The following is a 22,683-nucleotide window of genomic DNA, read 5'->3' as shown; positions in this document are numbered from 1 at the left end:
ACTAAATCCTTTATTTATGTCCATTTCCATAATATTAATTGTTGAAGTAATGTAAGATAAATAAACAAATAAGGTTCTCTCGTATAGATCACTACTAAAAAAAGTACTTTTTGCGACCGTGACAAGCCGTCGCAAATAGTAAAAAAACAGTCGCAAAAGATCTTTTGCGACGGCCCATGCGACGGCAAATGCGGGTCGCGAATGTGGGGGTGGCAAATACTTTTTGCGACCGCAAAACAGCAGTCGCAAACTATTTGTGACCGCTTAATCTACTTATGGCGACCAATGTTTTTCCGTCGCAAAAAAAATGAAAAAAAAAACAGCCAACAATGTTTCAACGATCTATATTCTCATATATATATATATATATATATTCAAATATTATATACAATAAATGTAAAGTGACATTTGCAAATTCTAATACTCATGTATTATTTTTCATCACTTCCCTCAACAAAATTATCTTTCTTCAAACAATAAAAAAGAAATGTGCATACAAAATATAAACTTCTATACATGTCACCAACTCCAGCAACTTATTATAAGTTATGCTCCTAATAATCATGATAATATTGCATTAAAAATTAAGTAAATCAACACAATGTTTCCCATCGAATTTGGCTTGTCCAACCTATTTCGTCTACCCGATTATTTCAACATCTCCTTTACTAGCACTGGCAGTAGCAATTTCTGTTTCTTTCCACATCTCGGAATCGTCCACAAGGCCATGTTTCTCCCCAGTGGCCCTCATTGTTTGGTACACTTTTAGCATTGTTGGCCTCTGCTCTGGCACAAGCCTCAAAATATACTTTCCTGTCTATAACCCAATTCTATAGTTAAAGAAAATTCTAAAACAGCTTTATCAATTTGCAAATTTTAAAAGAAATCATTTAGAATTCACATGTATGACATAATAAGTCGGGTCTTATCATTTATATTATATGACAATTTTGGAAATGGTATGCTTAATTACAAAACTCAATTGCAAAAGAGCATAAGTACCAGATCTTTAGGGGCATCATCGACAACTTCAGCAGGTTGGTCTGCTCCAATGCTTGCCAAACATGCTCCTTTGCAGCTCATATATTTCTGCATACTATTTGCAACAAGAATAACATATAAAGCTAACAAAAACAAAAACAAAAACAACAATAATAATAAATTTTGCAGACATATCAAAGAAACATTAATTCCAATGATAACAAAAAAAATAATAATCAGAGAACAAAAAAATATAATAATTCCAACTATTCTTAATAATCAGAGAACAAAAAAATAACCTAGATAGCTCACATTCCAATGATAACATTAATTCCAACTATTTTTGCTTCCACAAGTGCATTAGTAGCGCCTGTTGTATTGTATTATAGTTGTCAATTCAAGGATCGTATCATGCATCAAAATCCTAATTGTGTGAATCGTGAATTGAATCGAATCAAGAATCAAAATCCAGAAGAGACTGTTTTTAGTTTTTTTTTTTTTTTGATGACAAAGTATTCTAATTGAGATGACAAAAAATAAATACAAGAAAATTCATCATGAAAGAGCAAGCAATTGTAGATGTAATTATTGAAAATTGTGTAATGGTAAGGAGAGAGCATAGATGATACCTCTGAGAGTCGACTCACACTCTCGGATTTTGTGATTCCAGGAGGATCATCTCTCGGATTTTGTGATTCCAGGAGGATCATCTGTTCGTAAATTTTCAAAAGCAAAGAAAGAGAATAAATCTTCAATATCCATTATAGAAATCAATATATATATATATATATATGTATGTATATATTGTAGAAATTAACATATAGAAGATAAGAAACCCTATCACTACCTACAACACATAACCCTATCGGACACCAAACAAAAGCTAAATAAATTTGTATTTAATCACTACCTAGAGCTGTTAATATCATAATGCAGCCTTATGTCATATATATGGGGAGTTCAAGAAATGGTAATGGAGGAGGGAAGTCTTGTATGTGGCAAGACTTAAATCCTTTTTTTGTTTTTTTGGTGTATTAGAGGTCATAGCTAGGGGGAGGGAAGTCTTGTATGTGACAAGTTCTGCCCAACTGGATTAGCCCCAGTTAGTTCATCCACAACCTTTTTTGTAATTAGTTGGGGATGATAGACAAGGCTCCTCCACGTCTTTATTATATAGGCAGCTATAAATGGAAACAAAGTAATTGTATCAACATAGAACATTGGAGTCAATTGAAAACTGATAAAAACCTAGAAATTTACTTGTTCTCTTCATCCAAGCAAAATTTAGACAAAATGTTAGAAAGCATATATGGATGCATACAAGTCCATTATCATGAATAAAAAGAAGTAACTAAATGGGTGAAACTCTCGCTAAAGTCTTTATTATCATGAATATGCAGTCATTAAATGATGTTATTTTAAGTCCCTGAAGTGAACAGAAAATATATACAAAATAAGTCAAAACTATCTAACAATATAACATGATGCATTCCACAACAAGTCAAACAATTCCCCAATAATTTTTTAATTATTTATTTTATTTTATTTTTATGTCAGTGAAAAGAATACAGATTTTTGGGACTCTTTTAAACAGAATAAAACAACAATGAATTCTGAGCTACAAAACCAGATCAAGTACAGATATGAACTCAAAATTGAATGAGAACAAATCAAAACAAACTGAATAGAAAAACAAAGGAACTTTTGACAAAGTTGGAATCTGAATGTGAAAAAAACAAGCAGCATAACCAGACAGACATTTAATCATAAGTTGTCATTGTAATTTGATCAATCCAAGTAGTTCAAAGAGTACCTATCATTCAAACTTCATTTGAGTAACGCTAGATAAAATTACAAAGAACTGCAATCGTATTATTGTGATCCATATCAATTTGACTAGCAAATACAGAATCTAAAGATAACTAAATTAATCACAATAAACCAAAGAAGTCTGATCTACAAAACCAGATCAAACGTAATTTCAAACTCAAATAAGAATAAACAAATCAACAAAAAAAACGTATTATTATAGTGCAAAAAATAAAAAAACAAAGGAATTCTCAGTTACAAAACCAGATCAAGCACAGATATGAAACAAATCGAAACAAACTGAATAGAAAAAATAGAGGAAATTTGAAGAGAGTTGGTACCTGATTTGTACACAATGAAGCTCAAAGACAGTCTGTGTGTGTGCGCGCAATGTAAGTGAATTTTGAGATTGATAAAATGCATGATAGGTGAGCTTACTCTGCTGCATTTGAGAACTCCAAGAGACCTTTTCATTGCGGTCTACTAGCAGAGTTAGGGTTTCTCTATGATGAATCGCGCAAATTGCAGCGAGAGATGTACACAGATACAGAGAGGGAGCGAGATTGTGCGAAAGAGAGATTGAGAGATCAAGAGAGGAAAAGAGATTAAGAGATCGAGACAGAAACAGAGAGATCGAGAGATCGAGGGAGAGATTCATACTAGTGGAGTTCTTCAGACAACAATGGGAGAGCGAGACAAAAATCAAGAACGAGAGAGAGAGTTGAGTGAGTCTGCTAGGGCAAAACTAAGAAAAGGGCGCAAATAAATGAAAGAAAATAGCACCTTTTACTACCTACTTACGTTTCATTACGGTGTCGTAGTTTCTTTTTTTTTTTTCCACGGCTAATCAGGCCGTCACAAAAAAATAGACGCAAAAGGTCAATTTTTTAGTAGTGGATACAATGACGAAACATCAATTGCAATGATATATATTTGCCTTTAGGCTTACATTTGAAGAAATTAAAACATAAAAAAATGAAATAAAAGGGTTGTCCCTCTTTACACAATATCGGCATTTCCACTTACAATTAATAGGCCCTGTGGCCAACAATTTTAAAAAAGACTTCAAGTCTTGAAACATGTCTTTCGAAATTCACATTTGAAAAATTATCCACAACGTAGGATGAGCATATAATCCAGTACAAATCTCAATAATTCAAATTAATATAGTATAGTATATGTATATGATCATGAATGCTCCACATAAATACATACATTAATAGTGTTCACTTTTCAATATCCAAAATATACATGGACGTAGGTACACCTTTTTCCAAAAATTTATTCTTTATCATTCCAAGAAGAAACCAAAATCCTTAGTTCTCCATTTATTTCCTAGTAGTTTAGGAAAGTCTTCACTCTCATTATTGAAAATCATTTTCCAAAACATTCTCCGTTTCATGTAATAAATCATTTAAAATAATTTAAGAACACACCGACCACGTAGACATAAGTAACTCCCCATACTCTATCACATCATTCAACTCTCTAGGATCATAACTACACCTTCAAAATCACATTTCTTTCAAAGAAAAATCCCACATTTTATGGCCGTAGGCACAAGGACAAATGAGACACCTATCGCAACATATACCCAAGTGTAAATAACAGTAACAACACATACTTCCATGTTTTACTGGTCACTAGCACGGAAGGCAAATGGTGCACCCTCCATGTCACAACACATGTACACAATTGAAAACAACATATAAGGGTTCAATTCGCTTAATTCCATAGCCACTCTACAACAACCAATCCAATCCTCCACCGATTGCCAAGGACTAAACCTCTAGACAACGAAAACACAACTCTTATAACCACAACTATAAACTTCTTATAATTTAAGCTATTATAATCCTCATAGTCTTAATGTCATCCATGTCATCCACATTTCAATTATCATTCATGTCACCACGTAACTCCTTTAATTAATTTCAATAATCCCATTCATCGACATGATCTAAATTCATGCTAAATCGTTCATTTCCCATCTCTTCCATGTCATATATTAATTCCAACTAATAAAACATATAATCATTAAGTCTTCTTCCTTTGCATCACATGAATTTCAACTCACAATAAATAACTTGATTTACTTATTATACAATCATCAACTTATTTCATCTCTCAACATTTCAAATAAATAAATTATGGCTTTTTATTTGGAAGATCATACACATGCTCCATACACATGCTCCACTACCTAGAAATTAATATAATCAACAATAAAACAAGGATTTAACTTTGAAAATTTCAAAACCCTAATCCACTTACATCCTTTTCAAAATCTCATAATCAAAACTCAAGTTTTTCATGCAATAAAATTACCACATATCCATGTTCAACAACTACATCAAGAAAAAATAGAGAAATCTCCACCTTAAAGAGATAAGAGAAAAAGCTCAAAAACCAACTTCGCCAGAAATCAATCTCCACCTGTCAAAATGTAGCTCTTAGAATGCTGTCGTTTTGGTGTAAGGAACTAGTGTCAAAATCATAATGGATTTACTTGGATCAAGAAAGATATAGAGTTTTGGTGGTGGTGTTGTTGAGAAAGATGAGAGAAAAGAGCAAAGGAAAGTTTAGAGAAAGAGAGAGATGAGTTCAAATGAGGAAAAAAGGGTGAGAGGGTCAACTAATGGCTTAAAAACCTAGAAATCGAGGCAATTTCAAACGAGTAGGTACATATGGAGCCCCCTAACTGCACGTGTGGAATCACCTTTTGCACGTGCGGAAATCCCCATTGCACGGGCGATTTCAAGCAGGCCCTAAATCTTCTTCAGCTCCCTCCCCACAAGTGCAACCTAGCTCCTCGTACGTGCGGCCTCAGCCCCTACACACATGGTCTCAACAACCCCACGTGTGGGCCTACCTAATACAACCCAATCCTTCTTAAGGTGATTCCACATCTCCGATTTAGTCCTTACGCCTGAAACTCAAAAATTATAGCTCTCTTACTTATTAAGGAGGTCACACCAAGTTCAGTTCTTAGTCGGCACAACACACGGCATTTAAGGTTTTGAAAGTACAACAATAGGTCTAAAAAGGCACTCTCAAGTTAGATCGACAACCCGCGACATCACACTAGGTGAATAATTGTTACGACCCCGAACTTGTCCCTAGAGGTCAAGGTTATGATCGGCCAATAATCATAGATTACCTATGGCCTCAAAGCCAAATACAAATCATTAAATAAATTACGGGGCTTAGCGGAACCAAGAATCAAAATAATTCAAGTCTATTGAGTTGTGCTCATATGTTAAACTTCATAAGAAATTGAAAACTCATCCATAGTCATATTTACATTAAACTTCAACTTCAACTTTAATATGTACAAACATGTTCTACAAATAATCAAAAACAAAAAGACTACACAAAGGGTTTGACAAAAGCTTGACTTCACTAGAGACCAAACAGTGCCTCATCACGGAGGCACTTCACTATCGGCTTCTCAGAAAGGGTGATCTCCCGAAAGCAACTCTAAGCTTGATGATCTATGTGCTCATCTACACATATATAAGGGAAGGGGTGAGTTAAAGCCTAATGTGTAACGCCCCGAAATAAATGCCATAAATCCATCCAAGACCATATGTAAATAACAATATGAATCAGAATATAATGGTCATTCATTTCGTAAGAGTTAATGGTACAAAAGAGTTTAACACATGAGATTATACATTCATAAACTCTGCTCTGAATCTATAGCATGTGGTATCAATTCAATGACATGGAATAAGAGTTTAATCAGCAGCAGAACAAGATTGAATCCATCAAATGCATCTCCTGATCTAATTAAAATTGAATACAAAATCACGGGTAGAATTTGAGTATGAGTTCCCAAAAGAGTGGCTCTTTAACCAAATTGCAACTTTGATCTTGATAAGCTCACAGAGCTCCATGAAGTTAGGTTGAGCAATATTGAACACACAATCGTTTCAGAGCTTCCAAATTGACCACAAAACAACAAGTGGTAAGGAATTCCATATTTGGAGTTCCTTCCCGATTTTAGTGCCAATCCACCAATCAAATAAGTCCACCATAGAGCCTGGGCATACCCAGTATAAACCCCACCAATCTATGATGTCAGACCAAATTTTCTAGATATAGGGACAAAGAAGCAATACATGATTTAGGATCTGAGGTTCTTCTTTGCAAAAGATACACTAAGTGACAGCTTTTCCTCCAAGAACACCAATACTTTGAAGGAATACAATACCCCTTTTAGACCATGGACTCTTTAATATCCCACTATGCCATTAAGACCCAATTACTATGTAGGTAATAATTTGTTGAATGCCGAATTATTTGTGAATGCCCCGTGGCCTTATAATACGGGGAATTTTATTTGCATTCAAAAAATATTTAAGTTTTAAATATATCATATTAAATTATTTAGGATTATAATTTATTCTTAATATATATATATTTTTTTCTAAATTATCCTTTTGAGAAGTACTCAAATAAAATAAATTAAAAAATTTAAATTATTTTTAAAAAACCCTTTGAACATTTTTTCTACAACCAAACAGAATGAAAATTTTTACAAAATCAGGAGAGAGAGAGAGAGAGAGAGAGAGAGAGAGAGAGAGAGAGAGAGAGAGAGAGAGAGAGAGAGATCGTTGACTGATAAAGTAATCTAAGATTGAGGATTTGGAGATGAGAAGGTCAGAGCAACAATATATGTAAATTTTTGTTTAAATATGTAACAATATTTGATTTTGTTTAAATATTTTTCTATTTACAAGTAATAATATAATAAAAAATAATAATATTGATGATAATCGTGACTTTTAGTGGGGTGGATTGGAGTTTTGAAGTGAAGAAAAAAAAAAAAGAAGATAAAATAATTAAAATTTTGAAAAGAAAATGAATAGATTTGAATTGGAACAATACGTATAATTGATTAGAATATACTATGAGAAAAAATTAATATTTTATTTTAAGATTTAATATGTGTTATCTCTATTAATAAATTTACATTAAGATATAATATGAATTAAAATTTTAAAATTTAAGTTAAGTGTACTGAGGTAATATTCCCTTTGCACAAGTTCTCATATGATGTGTTTTATTGTTCCAAAAGTGACATCAATAATCATCTCACACTTAGTAAATCTTAAACCCACATCTAATTTTGTTGCCTAAATTAAAATTCATGGGTTTTCTGGTGGAAATTCCCATCCATATCATTTGTAATAGATTAGAGCTTCATTTGGGAAGCAAGATTTGAGGTTTTTTTTTGACTATTTTAGTTATAAAAAATAAAATAGGCTCTTTAGCCTAATAAGACAAAACATTACATTCAACCCATAATCATTACATTATTTCTCTCATAAAAAAATCAAAAAAGCCAAAAAAACCAAAAAAACCTTCCAAAACCAGACTTTTTAGCCCCAAGTTAAAATAGTTCAAAAAGTCAAAAAGTCAACCCACTTCCCAAACGAAACTTAAGCTTTTAGTTAATTCAAAAGATTCCATTGAGTTTAGGAATAATGTTAAAAATTTCAAATATTTTACTAAAATTTTCAGTATTCAACCCATTAAGTCCCATTTTAAAATTTCAAGTGAAGATTTGGACGGTTTTGATTAGTGGGGCGCATCTTATGTGCGTAGTAACACAACTTGCATTGTTGAGTTATCAAGTTAATTTTTCTTTTTTCTTTTTTCTTTTTTCTTTTCGAGTTAATTACTTAAAATCGTATTTATAAATGTATAGTATTTAATAAAATTAAGAATATTATCAATTTTTCTCAATTTTTAAAATTAGAATCATTATAAATTTTGCATAGTAATGTTCTGGATAATTGTTTCACTAATTGATTAAAAAAAAAATAGAGCATAAGATTAAACGTTTTTGCCTTTCTATTTATTGGTTTGATTCAACCATTCAATAAAACCGATAAGATTATCAATTTTTCATTTTTAATTTTTTTTTAAAATTTTGCATATCAATGTTCCATCATCATACCTCTTTATAGACACAAAATTTTCAATTTTGCACTAAAAAAAAAAAAAAATTCAATTTTTTCAAAAATTTTTTTTTGCACATAATTTTTTTATTTTTTTTTTCAATTTGAAAGGTGATGTTTTAAAGTTTTAAAAATCAAAATAAATTTTAAATTATTATGTTCTTTTATATATAATCATAAATGATGAATAATCATTGTTTGAAGGGCAATTTTGATTATTAAAAATTTAATGGTGCTTGAAAGTCCAAAAAATCTTAATTATGACTTCGGAGTATAAGTTCATAAATTAGGACTTGTGTGTAAATGTTTTTTTTTTTTTAAATTTTAAAATTCAAATTATCATAATTTTTATTGTACAAATTTATTTTTCAATAAAAATTGTAGTTTGGGGAATCTACTTGTTGAGTTTTATCAAACATGATCATTATTGATTATGAAATCATGTTTTAAAAAATTGAGAAATTTTGCAATTTTTGTGTGTACTAAGAAATTTTACAATTAGGTTCCGTTTATTTCGACATAAAATATTTATCAAAAAAAATATATTTCTTGTAAATTAAATTGTACATAGAATTTTTTTTATTTTTATTTTTTATTTTTCAGCATTTGGTTGACACTATTTTATTGACTAAAAGAAAATTTTTGATTCAATAAAGTGTTATTTATGACTTTTCAGTGGAGCTAATATATTTTATTTAAAAAGACTAAATATGTTCAAAAGGTAGTGAGTGAGAGTCAACTTTATAAAAATTGACTTACGAAATTTTTAAAATCATTTTTGGAAAAATGAGGCAAAAATATTTTTCTTGAAAAATGTTTTATTTGATTTTTATTCAACCAAATAACGAAAAATGAGTTAAAGTTAAAACAAATGGAGCCTTACTGTAACTGATTTTTTTTTTTTTTTTTGTTTGCAATTTATTTATTTTATTTCAAACTATAAAATGTCATAATTTTAATTGTAGATCTTTTCTTTGCACAAAAGTTACATTTTTGGAATCTCCTTGTTGAGATTTATCAAACATTATCAATATTGGCTATGAAATTATGTTAAAAAAATTAGAAATTTCACAATTTTTGTGTGGAATTGAGAAATTCTATAATTTATTATAATTGAGAAAATTAACAGTTTTTATGTGCTACCCTATATTTTGCTCAAAGATCTTGCTCTCTCTCTAGAAATTCATTTCCCATTCTGAAAAAAGAGAAGTTTATTCCAATACATGTGAACGAAGTCACACTTTTAAGCGGTTATAAGTACAGAAGAGCTCATGAAATACAAGGACTTTGCATTACATATAATAATAAGGTCTCTTCTATTAACTTCATGGAACTGTGTAACCTGCAACATAGAAAACAAAGTACAAGGAAAGGGGGTTAGAAACTTAGCTGTGTCTCTCTCTTAGCTGTTTGACTACTTGTGTTCATTATCAGAGTGAGAAAAACCAATTTATTAATGAATATAAAAGAAAAATAGAGCAAGATATATCAATAAAGGAGAAAAACACAAGAAGCATCAGAGCGAAACCAACCCATTCCAACTAAGTTGGCACGAGACGACATGCCACATTCAAAATTTTGGAGATGCGACTGCCACCATGAGATCCATCACTAAACTAGAGAACTAATTAAGAAACATGTACCAACTTAATTGCGAGATGTTTTGTGAATAATGATGCTCTTTATCTAGACCTTTGTGTTTATTAATGTAATCTAGTTGTACTCCTTATCTCCTCATCCTCCCCTTTATATTAGTCGAATTATTAAAAAAAAAATTTGTCCAAAAATAAATAAATAAGAAACATAGAAGAAAAAAAGAAAAAAAAAGAAAAATGAATGAGAAGAAGTAAATGAAGTAAAGGATAGATGAGAGGGGAAGAGAGGATATAGTCTTTACTTCCACATTTGGAGCCGTGGGCAAGTGGTTTGCCGCAGGACTGAGCAACAAAGACAACTTTCTCCATGCTAATGATCTGTTCAATTTCCTTAGTAATGTACTTGCACACGCATGCTACATCCGCTGTCTTCACTACATCACAGCACTCCTTAGATGGCTCAACCTGAGGCCCTGTCCTGCCTACGTACTTGGGGCATTGTGCCATCAGTCCAGGCAGGTCTCCTTGGCACTGCCCCGACACCACCACTACTCCCCCCTTGTTCCACATTCTCGTCGCAACTACCAACACCATCAAACCCACCACTAAATGCATGTTCATCCCCATCTCTCTCTCTCTCTCTCTCTCTCTCTCAAGTTGTGTGCTTGCTTGGTAGCTGCAAGCTTCTCTATATATTGATGGCCATAGTGCGTTACGCTTTGGTCCAATGAATTGCATGTGAAATCTATACTTTAACTGTCATCTTGCTCAATGTTCATCCCCTTTATTGTTGCTTTTTGAATGTGGGCTTGCAGTTTCGTGTGTGCACACACAAGAAAACATGATTTGCATTCCTATGTCTAATTAAGCTTTGCCAACTCATGTGAAATCCAAATCAAGTATATTTGATAATTGCAGTCTGTTTATTTAGAGAAAAATTGCTGGTAATTCAAGTTGATGGGTGCGGTAGACATTAGGTCCTAGTTTTGGTTATTGAAAGTTATAAAGACACCCATCAAAGAACGGATTCAAGATTCAAACTTTAGGTGACAAAAACACATATTATTTGGGATAAATTAAAAAAAGAGTAATGCTACACATCATGAAAAGAATATCATAAAAAGTTTCATGAAACAAATTCAAGGGTGATTGTATAACATACAATAAAACATTACAAACACTATAAACTAATCCAAGGGTGGAGATTCTTCATGAAGACTTTTCATGATACTTCTTTCATGATACCTAGTATTCTTGTTAAAAAAAGTTAAAAAGTCAAAAGTTATTAAAAAAAGTTTAAAAAGTTTTTATTATTCAAGGGTATTTGTCCTTTGAATTCAACTACCCAAAAAATTAAAAAGTCAAAAATAGTAAAATTGTCATTTTGATTTTATTATAATATTTTATTACACATCTTTTTATAAAAAGTTAAAAAATTATCCCAAACATACGTATTTTTTTTTTTACTTTTTTAATCAGGAAGTAAAAAAGTACACTTATATAGTACATCCCAAACAACTAAATTATTTCTCATCTTTTGAAATCATCTTACTAATATTAGTATAATATACATAATTTTTATAAGGGAAATGTTTGAGAACTCGAAAAAGTTTCCCCCTAATCCCCCGAAATTTAGAAACGACGTCGTTTCTAACACTTTCTTTATCAGACTTCTTTATCACACTCCAAAACCCATCTCTGGCTACGCGCTACTCACTCTCTCCTCAGCTTCGAGCATCCTCTCTCCAGTCGACTCCATTGGAGCCCTTAATCCTCTCATCTAAATACTCACTCTCTTTCCGAGCCCTTAATCACTTCCAAATCCTCTCATCAGCTACGGGTGTGGACTCGCATAACAGATCTACTCATCAGCTACGGGTGTGGAGTCGCAGATCTGTGGACTCGCAGATCTTCTCTTAAACTACGGGTGTGGACTCGTAGATCTTCTCTTCAGCTATGGGTGTGGACTCCCAGATCTTCTCTTCAACTAGAGTTTGTGTTTATATGTTATGTTGATTTCTGATTCTTATGATTGTTATGTAATTAATTTTAGGGTTTTCTTCTCTTCAATTAATTTTAGGGTTTTGGTTTTGTGTTGAATTCGTAGATGTTATGTTGATTTCTGATTGTTATGATTGTTATGTAATGCCCAATTTGTGATATTATTAGGGTTTTGGTGTAAATAATTGTTGTTGATAAGTCCTGCACAGTGTGATATTTATTAGGGTTTTGGTTTTATTGCCCAATTTCTGATTGTTATGGGGTAAATATTCTGTTTAAATGCATTTTGTGATATGTGGTATGGAATGTATTAAACAGAATGTATATAGGTTTGAAAGGAAATCGAAAAGAGTAGAACAGGTTCAATAATGTATAAGAATGTATGAAATAGCATGAATTCCATCTACTTAATTTTGATATTTGGTATGAAATAGCAACAATCCCCCAAACCCAATTTTGTAACTATTTTCATTCTGTTAAGACTCAGATTCAGATTTGAACATGTTCTGAGTTAAGCATTTGATTCATTTTTTGTATCAAATGATTAGCTATTACTTCTATCTATTTACAAATTATATTGGTCTATATGCATATTTGATTTGTGGGTTTGTATTTTTTTTTTTTGAGAGCAATTCAAACATGGGTTTTACTATATCATTAAGTGTTTCATGAGATGATCTGGATTTAGTTTAGGAATAATAATTGGTACCACAAGAAATTTTAAATGGGTCTTCAAAGAGAAGATTAACTAGATTGGCATGTCAATCTGGGTTTGATTGTTGGTTATCTCTGGTGTGAAGTTTCAAGACTCATTGGTGTTTTCTTCCAAATTTTAATATTGGGATGGGTTGTCGGTGCTCTAAACTCAGTGCATGTTGTTGGGTTTCGGAACCAAACGGGCCAATTCATGAGGCAACGAAAGTTGATTTTGAGGTTTGGACATAGCAGTGCCTTTGGAATTGTTTGTTTTAGACACTGCAATTTTCTTTGGATTGAATTCAATTCATATGGGTTTTGCATTCAATTCATATGAATTTTGGAAAACTAAATATAAATTTTGGACATAGCTTTGTATGTATCTTGTCTGTGTTTTCCATTCTGTATGCAGATTACAAAATGGCTTGTTCCTCTAGTAACAATAGCAACATAAGATTGAAACGAAGATTGTGCGATTGTGGGATAACAGCTGCCAGGCACACTGTCAAGTCAAATCAGAATGGAAATAAAGGCCGTGTGTACTTTGTGTGTCCATCGAAATATGTAAGCAGTATGGAAATTTGTTTGGAAATTTATTAACCTCATTTGATTAACTGATTGTCATGCATTGTAGGTTAGTGAGGAACACTGCAATTACTTCAAGTTTGCAGATGATAATGACGACGACGAGATCTTCAATGCTACACCTCGTACATCTATAAGAAGCGAAGAATTTAACGATCGAAGCACAAGGGTTTATGAGATGGATAATGAATTTGAGGAGCATGGTAGAAGACTTCGAAGGGTGGAGATGAAATTGAATGTGATGCTTTGTGTCATTGTATTTTGTATTATTTTCTATTTTATAATGTAAATTACTAAGTTGATAGCTTTTAGGGAATTTGATGGATGTAGTTATGGACTTAATGGACTTGATGCTTTATGTCATTGGCTTTGGATCTTGATTTTGTATCTCACTTTTGCCTTTGGATCTTGGTTGATGTTATATAATCATTCGGTTGGATGTAATATGTGTGTGTTTAATCCGTGTTTGTGTTTATTCTGTATGAGGTTGGGATGATTCACCTTAGGTGTGTTTAATCTGTGTGTGTGTTGGATGACATTTGGTGACAGGTTGGGATGTAATATGTGTGTGTGTTTAATCTGTTCACCAGGTTGGGATGTAGGAAGAAGAACTTTTAACTGTCTGCTTGGTTTGTGAATGGCAAATTTGTTCACCAGGTTGGTTTGTGAATGGCAAATTTGTTCACAAATTTGAAGCTGGTTGATGCAATTGAACATTCAAAAATTCAGGTGTAAGAATGTTTGTCTATGCTAATCAGAGATAGATGCACACATTAGAAGCATGACCAAAAGTTGAGTTTGTCCAAACACAGAATCAGAGATAGATGCACACACCAAATCATCAGAGATAGATGTTTGTCTATGTAAGAATGTTTGTCTGGATAGAGTTTATATTTTCCATAGCCATCAAAAAACGCATTCATGCTCTCACTTCGCTGTGTAGTTGACATGCCAGCCCAAAATACATCTTTCACATAGGCAGGAATCCACCTATGTCGCTCAGCATATAATACTCCCAACCACTCGTTGTCATGGAGGCTAAACTTTTCAATCATCGTTTGCCATTCCTCATCAAATTCATCTTTTCTGAAAGAATCATAGACTGCACTTTGTAAAGTGAATTTAATGGCTTCATATTGGGAATATCCTCTCAATTTCTCGGGAATTTTCTTCATTACATGCCATAAACACCAACGATGTCGAGCCTCTGGGAAGACAATCTGTATGGCATTTTGCATGGCTCTGCACTGGTCAGTTATAATAGCATTTGGAGGAGTGGCTGACATACAATTCAACCATTCTTTGAATAGCCAAACAAAAGTGTCCGTGTTCTCATTAGATAATAGCCCACAACCAAACAAGATTGACTGTCCATGGTGATTAACTCCTACAAACGGAGCAAACGGCATATCATACTTGTTTGTAAGATAGGTCGCGTCAAATGAGACAACATCCCCAAATGCTTTATAAGCCGCCCTACTCCTTGCATCCGCCCAAAACAAGTTTCGAATGCGACCATCTACATCAAAGTCAATTGCAGAGTAGAAGTTTGAATTTTCTTGTTGCATCCTATGAAAATAAAACGCAACTGATTCGGCGTCTCCTACCCCAAGCCTCAATCTTCTAGCATTTTCAATGTGGTTCCTTACATCTCGTTCATCAAATGTTAATGCCTCATATCCCCCCGCTTCAACAACTATAGAATGAAAATTCCTAGATACCCCTATTCCTGCTTCATCATTTATTTCTAATCTTCTCTTCACAGGAGTACGAATCCTCTTATTCATTGGAAAATGGCGTGAGTCGCTAGGAATTAAATCATGCGTATGGTCAAGCACAACTGTAGTTAACTTATATCTTCCATCTGGTTGTAAAATCGCTCTTATCCTAGCTTTACAATCAATTTTTGATGACAAAGATGGTTTCAGGGGGTTTACTTCTGATCTTTTTGTCCTCTTCTGCGCCCGAGTACATTCAATTCCAAAGTATTTCACCTTTCCATCCGATGTAACATTCTGTGTTCTGTAAGCTATAGCAAATCCAAGGTTTTTAGCATATTTTGCATAAAACTCGTGAACTTCTTGCTTTGAGGTAAACCACATCCCCTTCTTAGGTTCTTCAATTTCTTCACTCTCATTTAATGTAGGATTGTTCTCTGCTTCCTCAACTTCCTCACCCCCACTCAATGTAGGATGGTTTGAATCAATGTCCATTGTACCTTCAAACTCAAATGCGAAGTGTGAAACAGTTTGTATACATCACACAAATTATGTTCATACAGGTTCTGTTCAGAAATTATGGTTATGTTCATATAGGTTCTGTTCATACACAAATTATGTTCATCAAACTCAAATGCAAAGTGTGAAACAGTTTGTCCAAAACATGTTCTGTTCATACAAAAAACTTATGCATAATGACTTAACTGGGTTTTGAACCTATCACTTAGAACAAAGAGCACATTGAGACACATTTAATTACAAAAATGGATAATACCCTTGGACAAGAAACAGAATGAACTAGGTTAGTCCACAAAAATGGATTTCTTGATTGTCTTTGGACAATTAGATGAACAGCACAGAAATTCTGAAATCGACAAATTCATTTTTGTGAAATCCACAAATAGATGAATAGCACAAAAATTCAGAATGAACTAGGTTAGTCCACAAATTCAGAAATCCATTTGTGGATAATACCATTTTTGAACTAGGTTTCTATAAACATAATTTTGGAGTCTGATAATACCTAGCTGATTTATACATAATTCTCTCTCCGGTCGAGTTCTCAAACATTTCCCTCTATAAAATTATGTATAAATCAACTAGGTTTTTATAAAATTATGTACAAAGATTACCACTACTAAATCAATAAATACATTACTAACAAAACAGCAGCATTCTATGAACTAGATTTCAGAAGAAGAAATAGAGACATACCCTTGGACAAGAAACAGAATGAAGAAGAAGAAACAGAGGCCTCAGAAGAAGAAATGCCGAACAACACAGTCACTTCGGCAGAGTTTTTGCTGGTCGTCGGTGGCCACCCAGGTCGGTGGTCGATCTCAGTGGTATTCTGGTCGATCTCAGTGGTATTCTTCTTCAACGGGCTCCTCTTTCTCTCCTCTCCTCTCTTTTCTTCTTCTATTTCGCGCGTGGTGTTGGTAGATTGACAGTGATCTCAAAACTCAGCTTTATCAATTTCGGGGGATTCGGGGGGTAAGTTTTCGAGCGACGTAGCGGAACTGTTTTTATAATCTTTTGACATCATCTTACTAATGACTAGATCCATCCTATCGCACTTCCTCATTGATAAGCCCAAACCAACAATTGATCAAAAAAAATATTGAAAATAAAAAAACTCAATTTTAAAATTATTCCTAACTAACAATTGAATTTAACTGAGCTTCCCTCAAGCATCGGCTCAAGGGATTCACCACATGTCTCGTTTCAATAATATGAAGCATACATTTTGTAAGATTCTTTGTGCATATTATTCACACAAAAAATTTGGTCAATCCGATAATCATAGCCTATTTAATTTATGATATTTATCACCAAAAAAAAAAAAAAAAATATGTCATATTTTTAAAAATACATTTTGTCATCTATTTTTTTTAAAGATAAGTGCAGTAAATTGAATATGTTACAATTATTGAATCGGCCTAATTTTTTTTTTATTTGGTCATTTTTGTAGATGATATATATGGAGGATTCGACAAAATAAATAATTTGAATTATCAAAATTATAAAACCCATAACGAGTTGAATCGAATTGAATTTATACTTTAATCGCAGTTGGAGATTTATTTTAAATTATTAAACTCCATTCATTTTGGACCCAATTGATTGAATTGTTACATATTAGTAACCATGTAATAGTGTTGTGCTTTTATTATTATTATTTAATTACCATAAAAGAGTTGTTAATATTCATGGTGTGTACCATTAAACGAAATATATTTTGTGGTGAGAAAATATTATATTTACTTTTTTCATTAAAGATGTTGAAATGTATTTTTAATTGATATATATATATATATATATATATATATATATATATATATATATATAGGTGTATATATATAGTTAGATATTTGTTTAGTTAGAAATTTGTTTAGGAAATATCTATAAAAGTGACCAAATGAAATTTTTGTCAAACTTTGGGAGTCCTTGCCATGAGAAGAAGAGAAAAAGGGTTCAAATGTTGGTTTTTCATGGGTTTGATCTAGTATATGTCATTTTTGACCCCTAGTGCTTTGGATCAAAACGTAGAGGGCGGAAAAGGCGTCGTTTGGCTCAAAAAAAAATAATAATTTCTGTTGCCGAAAAATTTGAAAGCTTCTTGGCTTGTGGTAGGGATTTTTCCTACACTTCTTTATACACTTTTACTTGATTATATGGAGCTTGGAGTTGTATATAATTTAATTAGAATTTTTGAAAAAATTGTGATTTATTTTCTTGAAAGAGAAATTTTGAGAAAAATAAAAAGTTGATGTCCAAATTGCGTTTGTAAGGTTATGAAAGAGCTATGTTTTAAATTTGAACAAAAACGGACTTCGACCCGATTGGTTTTGAAATTTTTACCGGTTTGTGACCAGAAGAGTATTTTTAGGGAAAACAAAGGAATTACATCTAACTTTTGGGGCTTTTGATCAAAATAGGATGTCATAGTTGAATAATGCTTGGAGAATGAGTTTGGAAAGAAAATGATATTTTTTTGGGCATTAGCAATATTATTTTGCTTAATGTATCTGTTGGAATAAAATCAACACGGTTAGAAATGGTTCTTAAGAGGTTACCGGATGTGATTGTGATATGAAAACTAGTGTAGTTGTTCATATTTAATGAGATGTGGAATAGATTGTATTTATCGGAATTTTTAGAATTTAATTGTTCAAATATCTGTTTGGGCTATCGGTAGAGGATAGCCATGATTGTTGTAAAAATGCATGAGACTTAGGTAAATTGAATAGCATTTCCTCATTTGTTGCATTGGACATTGTATTACATTCATTTCATTGGAAATGTATTTAGTTTTTAGAAATGTTTGGAAATGTATCTGTTTGTGAAAAGATGAATACTTGGTGAATCTGGGTGGGGGTGTATAGCCGCGCGGTTAGGTGTCGAGCTTTCCAGTTTACTGGTAAAAATGACAGTGGTAGTGCATTAGGGCCTATTTGCAGACACTCAGCTTGAGATTCACAAAACTTGTATTCATGTATCAGATATGGTTTAAAATAGAAATGTAACAGATATGGTTTAAAATGGAAATGATTTTATATCTGTTGTTGCATCTCAACATTGCATGCTTCATAAAAAGAGAGATAAATTGTTTTATCATGAGCATGGCATGAGCATACTCCTCTTTAGTCTTGTCATGGTCTATATGTTGTGTAGTATATCTCTACTGGGCTGTGGCTCACTGTAGACACCCCATTTTGACCGACCTTAAGACTCAGACGTCACCAACTGAGCGTTCGGTGATGTTGCATATTGTGCTCGTTCTGAGATTTCAGAGTCTCGGCTGCGAGCCTTGCTTCCGGACTTCGGGGTTTTTTTGTGCTTTGCCTCGATTTATGAACCAGGTCCTGTTTTCTCTGTTTTCTCTTCCCGAAGGGAGGGAGAGGTCTCATACACCATCTCTCAGTGGCCTTAGAGGGACACTGTGGCTCGGGAGACCACCTTCGTGGTCGTACGCCACCTCCGGTGCCTAACAGCCTGTTTTCGGGGCCCCGGGCTGCGCGTTTTGGCCCCCGAACCCTCGTTTTGCATCGGTTAGGGTTATTTTTTGGTATGGACCCTATTTTCATTGTTTGGAAGGTGGTACTATAGTGAGAGACCAGTAATTCTTTTGGAAACCATTTTCTCTCTCCTTCAGCCATTTTTCTTGACAGAAAGCTAGTTTTTCTCACTTTTTGGCCATAATTTCTAGTTTTTCATACCCCCATTGTGTTGTGCTCATCTGGGAGGCCGCCAATATGGGTAGGCCGACCAGTATTTCTTCTTGACCCTTTTGAACCTTGCTAGAAAGCTGGTTTTCCTCTCTCATAGGTTACATTTTCTAGTTTCCCACCATACAGCTGTATTTTATTCATCTGGGAGGCCAAATTTCTGGTATGGTCGACCAGCATTTCTCATTGAACCTTTTGACCCCTGGTCGGCCGACCAGGGGGAGTGGCCGGCCGACCACCTTAACTGGTCGGCCAGCCATCTGCTTTTTGCTCTCTCTGAATGCAATCCAGCTGTGTCCGCTGGGAGGCATTTGGACCATCCTTCATACACGTGTATGAAGGATATTTGAAGCTTCCAAGAGAAGCTTTGGCCTCTCTTCTCTATAAGAGAGGCCCTTCTCTTCCATTACAAAGGTGGAACTTTTTTGTTTAAGGCATACAAATACTTCCCTCCATAGCTCACTATTCCAAGCTCCAAACCCTAATATTCTTGCACCATTTGCACTACACCTCATAGCCTACCACCTCCACCATCCATCCAAGCATCGTGGAGCTAATTTTCAGAGGTTGAAGAACTCCTTTCTTGGTCTAGAGCTTGCTGCCTTGCTGTGCTACAAGGCTAAGTCTCTATTTCCCATTTTCTTGCATTATTTTGCTCCATTGTTTAGCCTTATTTGCAAGCATTTTTTGACTTTGACATAAACTTAAAAGTGTCTTCTTTTGAGCTCCTCTTGAAGTTTGATTAAGGATACTTTTCTGTTTGAGGTCTTCTACCTCCTTGTATGCTCCATCCCTCTTTGTAGGCTTATTTTGCTTCCTATCTTAGCCTTGTTTTCAAGCATTTTCGAAATTTGTCATAAACTAAAAAGTGTCTTATTTTGAGCCCATCTTGAAGTTTGATTACGGGCATTTTTATGTTGGGGGTCATCTACCCCCTTGTATGCTTGTTTGCATCTTGTTTTGAGCCTTGCACCTAGGCCTTTGTTTCATGCTTTGTTTGGCCTTCTAGCCACTGAAATTCAGTGGATTTTCAGTGGTTAGCATACTATTTTGAGAGCCAAAATCAGAGGGGGCCCCCCTCTCTCCTTGTTTTGTTTGTTGGTCCTTTTGGCCTTCCAAAGGGGCTCCTACTTGCATGTTGTGAAGCTACATTTCAGGCCCTATTTGGTGAGTTTTAAGGTCTAAATTGACTCTGTCCAGAGCCTTTTTGGCCATATTTTGTGTCTTTGATGCATGCGTAGAATAATCCCATTCAAGGCCTTTCAAAGGGACCTTTTATTGCATGCTTCATTGACCCATTTCAGGCCCCTTTTGGTGGGTTTTAGGACTCTCAAAACCTCTTTCCAGAGGTTTTTTTACCATCTTGCATGTCTATCTTCTATGTGTAGAACAACCCTCTTACTGGCCTTTCAAAGGAGCCCATCATTCTTGCATGCATTGACTGAGTTTCAGTGGTTATTTGGGCATATTTTGGCATGGAATACTTCTATTTTTGCTTGGTTTGGTGAGCCTTCATGTGCTTCATATACGTGTAGTGTAAATCATGGTTCACTAGCTTTCTTTGCATGCTTTGTTGACCCTTGATTTTACCACTTTTTGGCCATGCCTTAAACTGATATTGTGCTTATTTTGGACTTGCCTAGCTCTGTTTTTGGGTCTCATGGTTGAATGATGTTGGTTTTGCATGCTTGTAGTTCAATACCCATGCTTAACTTTGAGTTTTGAGGTTCATTCCATGCATATACTGAGGTGTGTTCATATTTTGAGCTCATTATACATCATATTTCAGAGCTTGTTTGAATTCCATATTGCCATGTTTTGTACTCCTTAAATGTGTTTGAGAGTCGGACTTGTATGCCTTGTTTTCGGACCATTGAATGAGCTCCATTTCGTTGCATTCAGAGCCATCATTTTAGGCCATTTCCCCACTGTTTCAGACCTGCCTAGGGTCTATTTGGGGTTGGCTTTTCCTTTGGTGCATTGCTTTGGGTATCTCTAGTGTAACGCACTTCACTAGTTTCAGTACCCGGGCCCCCTAGCTTGCATTGTGTGCCATATTTGCATGTTTCGGGACCATTGTATATCATGTTTCAGAGCTGAAACTTGTTTGTTTGTATGCCATGTTTGATCCTTTGTCAGGCTTTGGTAGAGTAGTATGTTGTGCCTTAGGATCGGTCCATTACATTCGTGCATGTTTGCATGTGTTTCGGTTGTCTCATTTCCATCAATGGCCACTGATGTGGGTGTGGCTGAGGTCCACTCATGTTGGTGTAAGTCCATCATGCATTGTGTATGCCATTCCAGTCCATAGCATTGCGTATGCTAGATTACATGTTAGAGTATTGTGTATGCCATGTTACACCACGTGCATTGTGTATGCCATGTTAGTTGCATTGTGTATGCCATCTCATTTGCATTGTGTTTGGGATGGTAGTTAGCCCAAACACGGAAAATGAGGAACGTTTCGTACTCTAAGTGACGAAATGTGTCTCAATTCCCGGTCGCCGACACTCCGGATTACCCATGATGGAGTCTAGGCCTTGTTGTGTTTTCATGCGCATTCATTTCACATCGAGTCGTGCAATTCGACTCATCGGCCATCATGTATCGAGATGCGTGATTGGTGGCACGAAGATCGAGGTGTGCATACATATGTGAAAATACTTTGTCATGTCTCTTTCTTGCTCTCTGTTGCAGCAAACCAGAAATCAGCAACTTTCTAAAGCTTTGCACAGCATTCCGGGATTAATTGCAAACAGAGGCAAATCGGGGCATCGCGAGGAATTTTCCGTGCAAGGCAACTCAAGCATGCATCATTCATCATTCGGAACAGAGCTGAGGCAGTCCATGGATTTGCATACTAGTTTATTGCTTTCCTAGTTAATTAGTTAATTAATTAGGGTTCTGTAATATTTATTTATTCGGACTGTAATTATTTATTCGGGCTGTATTATTTATTCGGACCCTCCGAGCGAGGGCAATTATGTAATAAGTGTGCGTGTGTGTGATGTATGTCTTCCAACCCCACGTCTTTCTCCCTTTTATTTACCAGCTTAGGATGGTTAGTTTAGGGCATGTTTCAATTAGCATACTTATGCTC

The 22,683-nt window shown here is 34.3% G+C and overlaps 1 protein-coding gene and 1 long non-coding RNA gene across 2 annotated transcripts; one reads left to right on the top strand and one right to left on the bottom strand.

Moving 5' to 3' along the window:
- The first annotated feature begins 11,935 nt into the window (after positions 1–11,935).
- LOC114263290 (uncharacterized) lies at positions 11,936–14,023 on the top strand. The gene is made up of 2 exons (XR_014360459.1): positions 11,936–13,615; positions 13,686–14,023. It is a non-coding gene; the product is annotated as an uncharacterized LOC114263290 (long non-coding RNA).
- Positions 14,024–14,409: 386 nt separating this feature from the next.
- Positions 14,410–15,849, bottom strand: LOC145819085 (protein FAR1-RELATED SEQUENCE 5-like). The gene has a single exon (XM_082913070.1). The coding sequence runs from the start codon at positions 15,847–15,849 to the stop codon at positions 14,410–14,412; it is 1,440 nt and encodes a 479-aa protein (XP_082769196.1).
- Between the last annotated feature and the right edge of the window lie 6,834 nt (positions 15,850–22,683).

This window comes from Camellia sinensis, chromosome 2 (assembly GCF_055761805.1).
Source record: "Camellia sinensis isolate YWXY chromosome 2, ASM5576180v1, whole genome shotgun sequence".
Classification (NCBI taxonomy): Eukaryota; Viridiplantae; Streptophyta; class Magnoliopsida; order Ericales; family Theaceae; genus Camellia; species Camellia sinensis.
This window is presented reverse-complemented; position numbering and strand designations above follow the sequence as displayed.

Coding starts and splice junctions, on each gene's coding strand:
- LOC145819085 (XM_082913070.1), bottom strand. CDS start 15,849: ATGGACATTGATTCAAACCATCCTACATTGAGTGGGGGTGAGGAAGTT.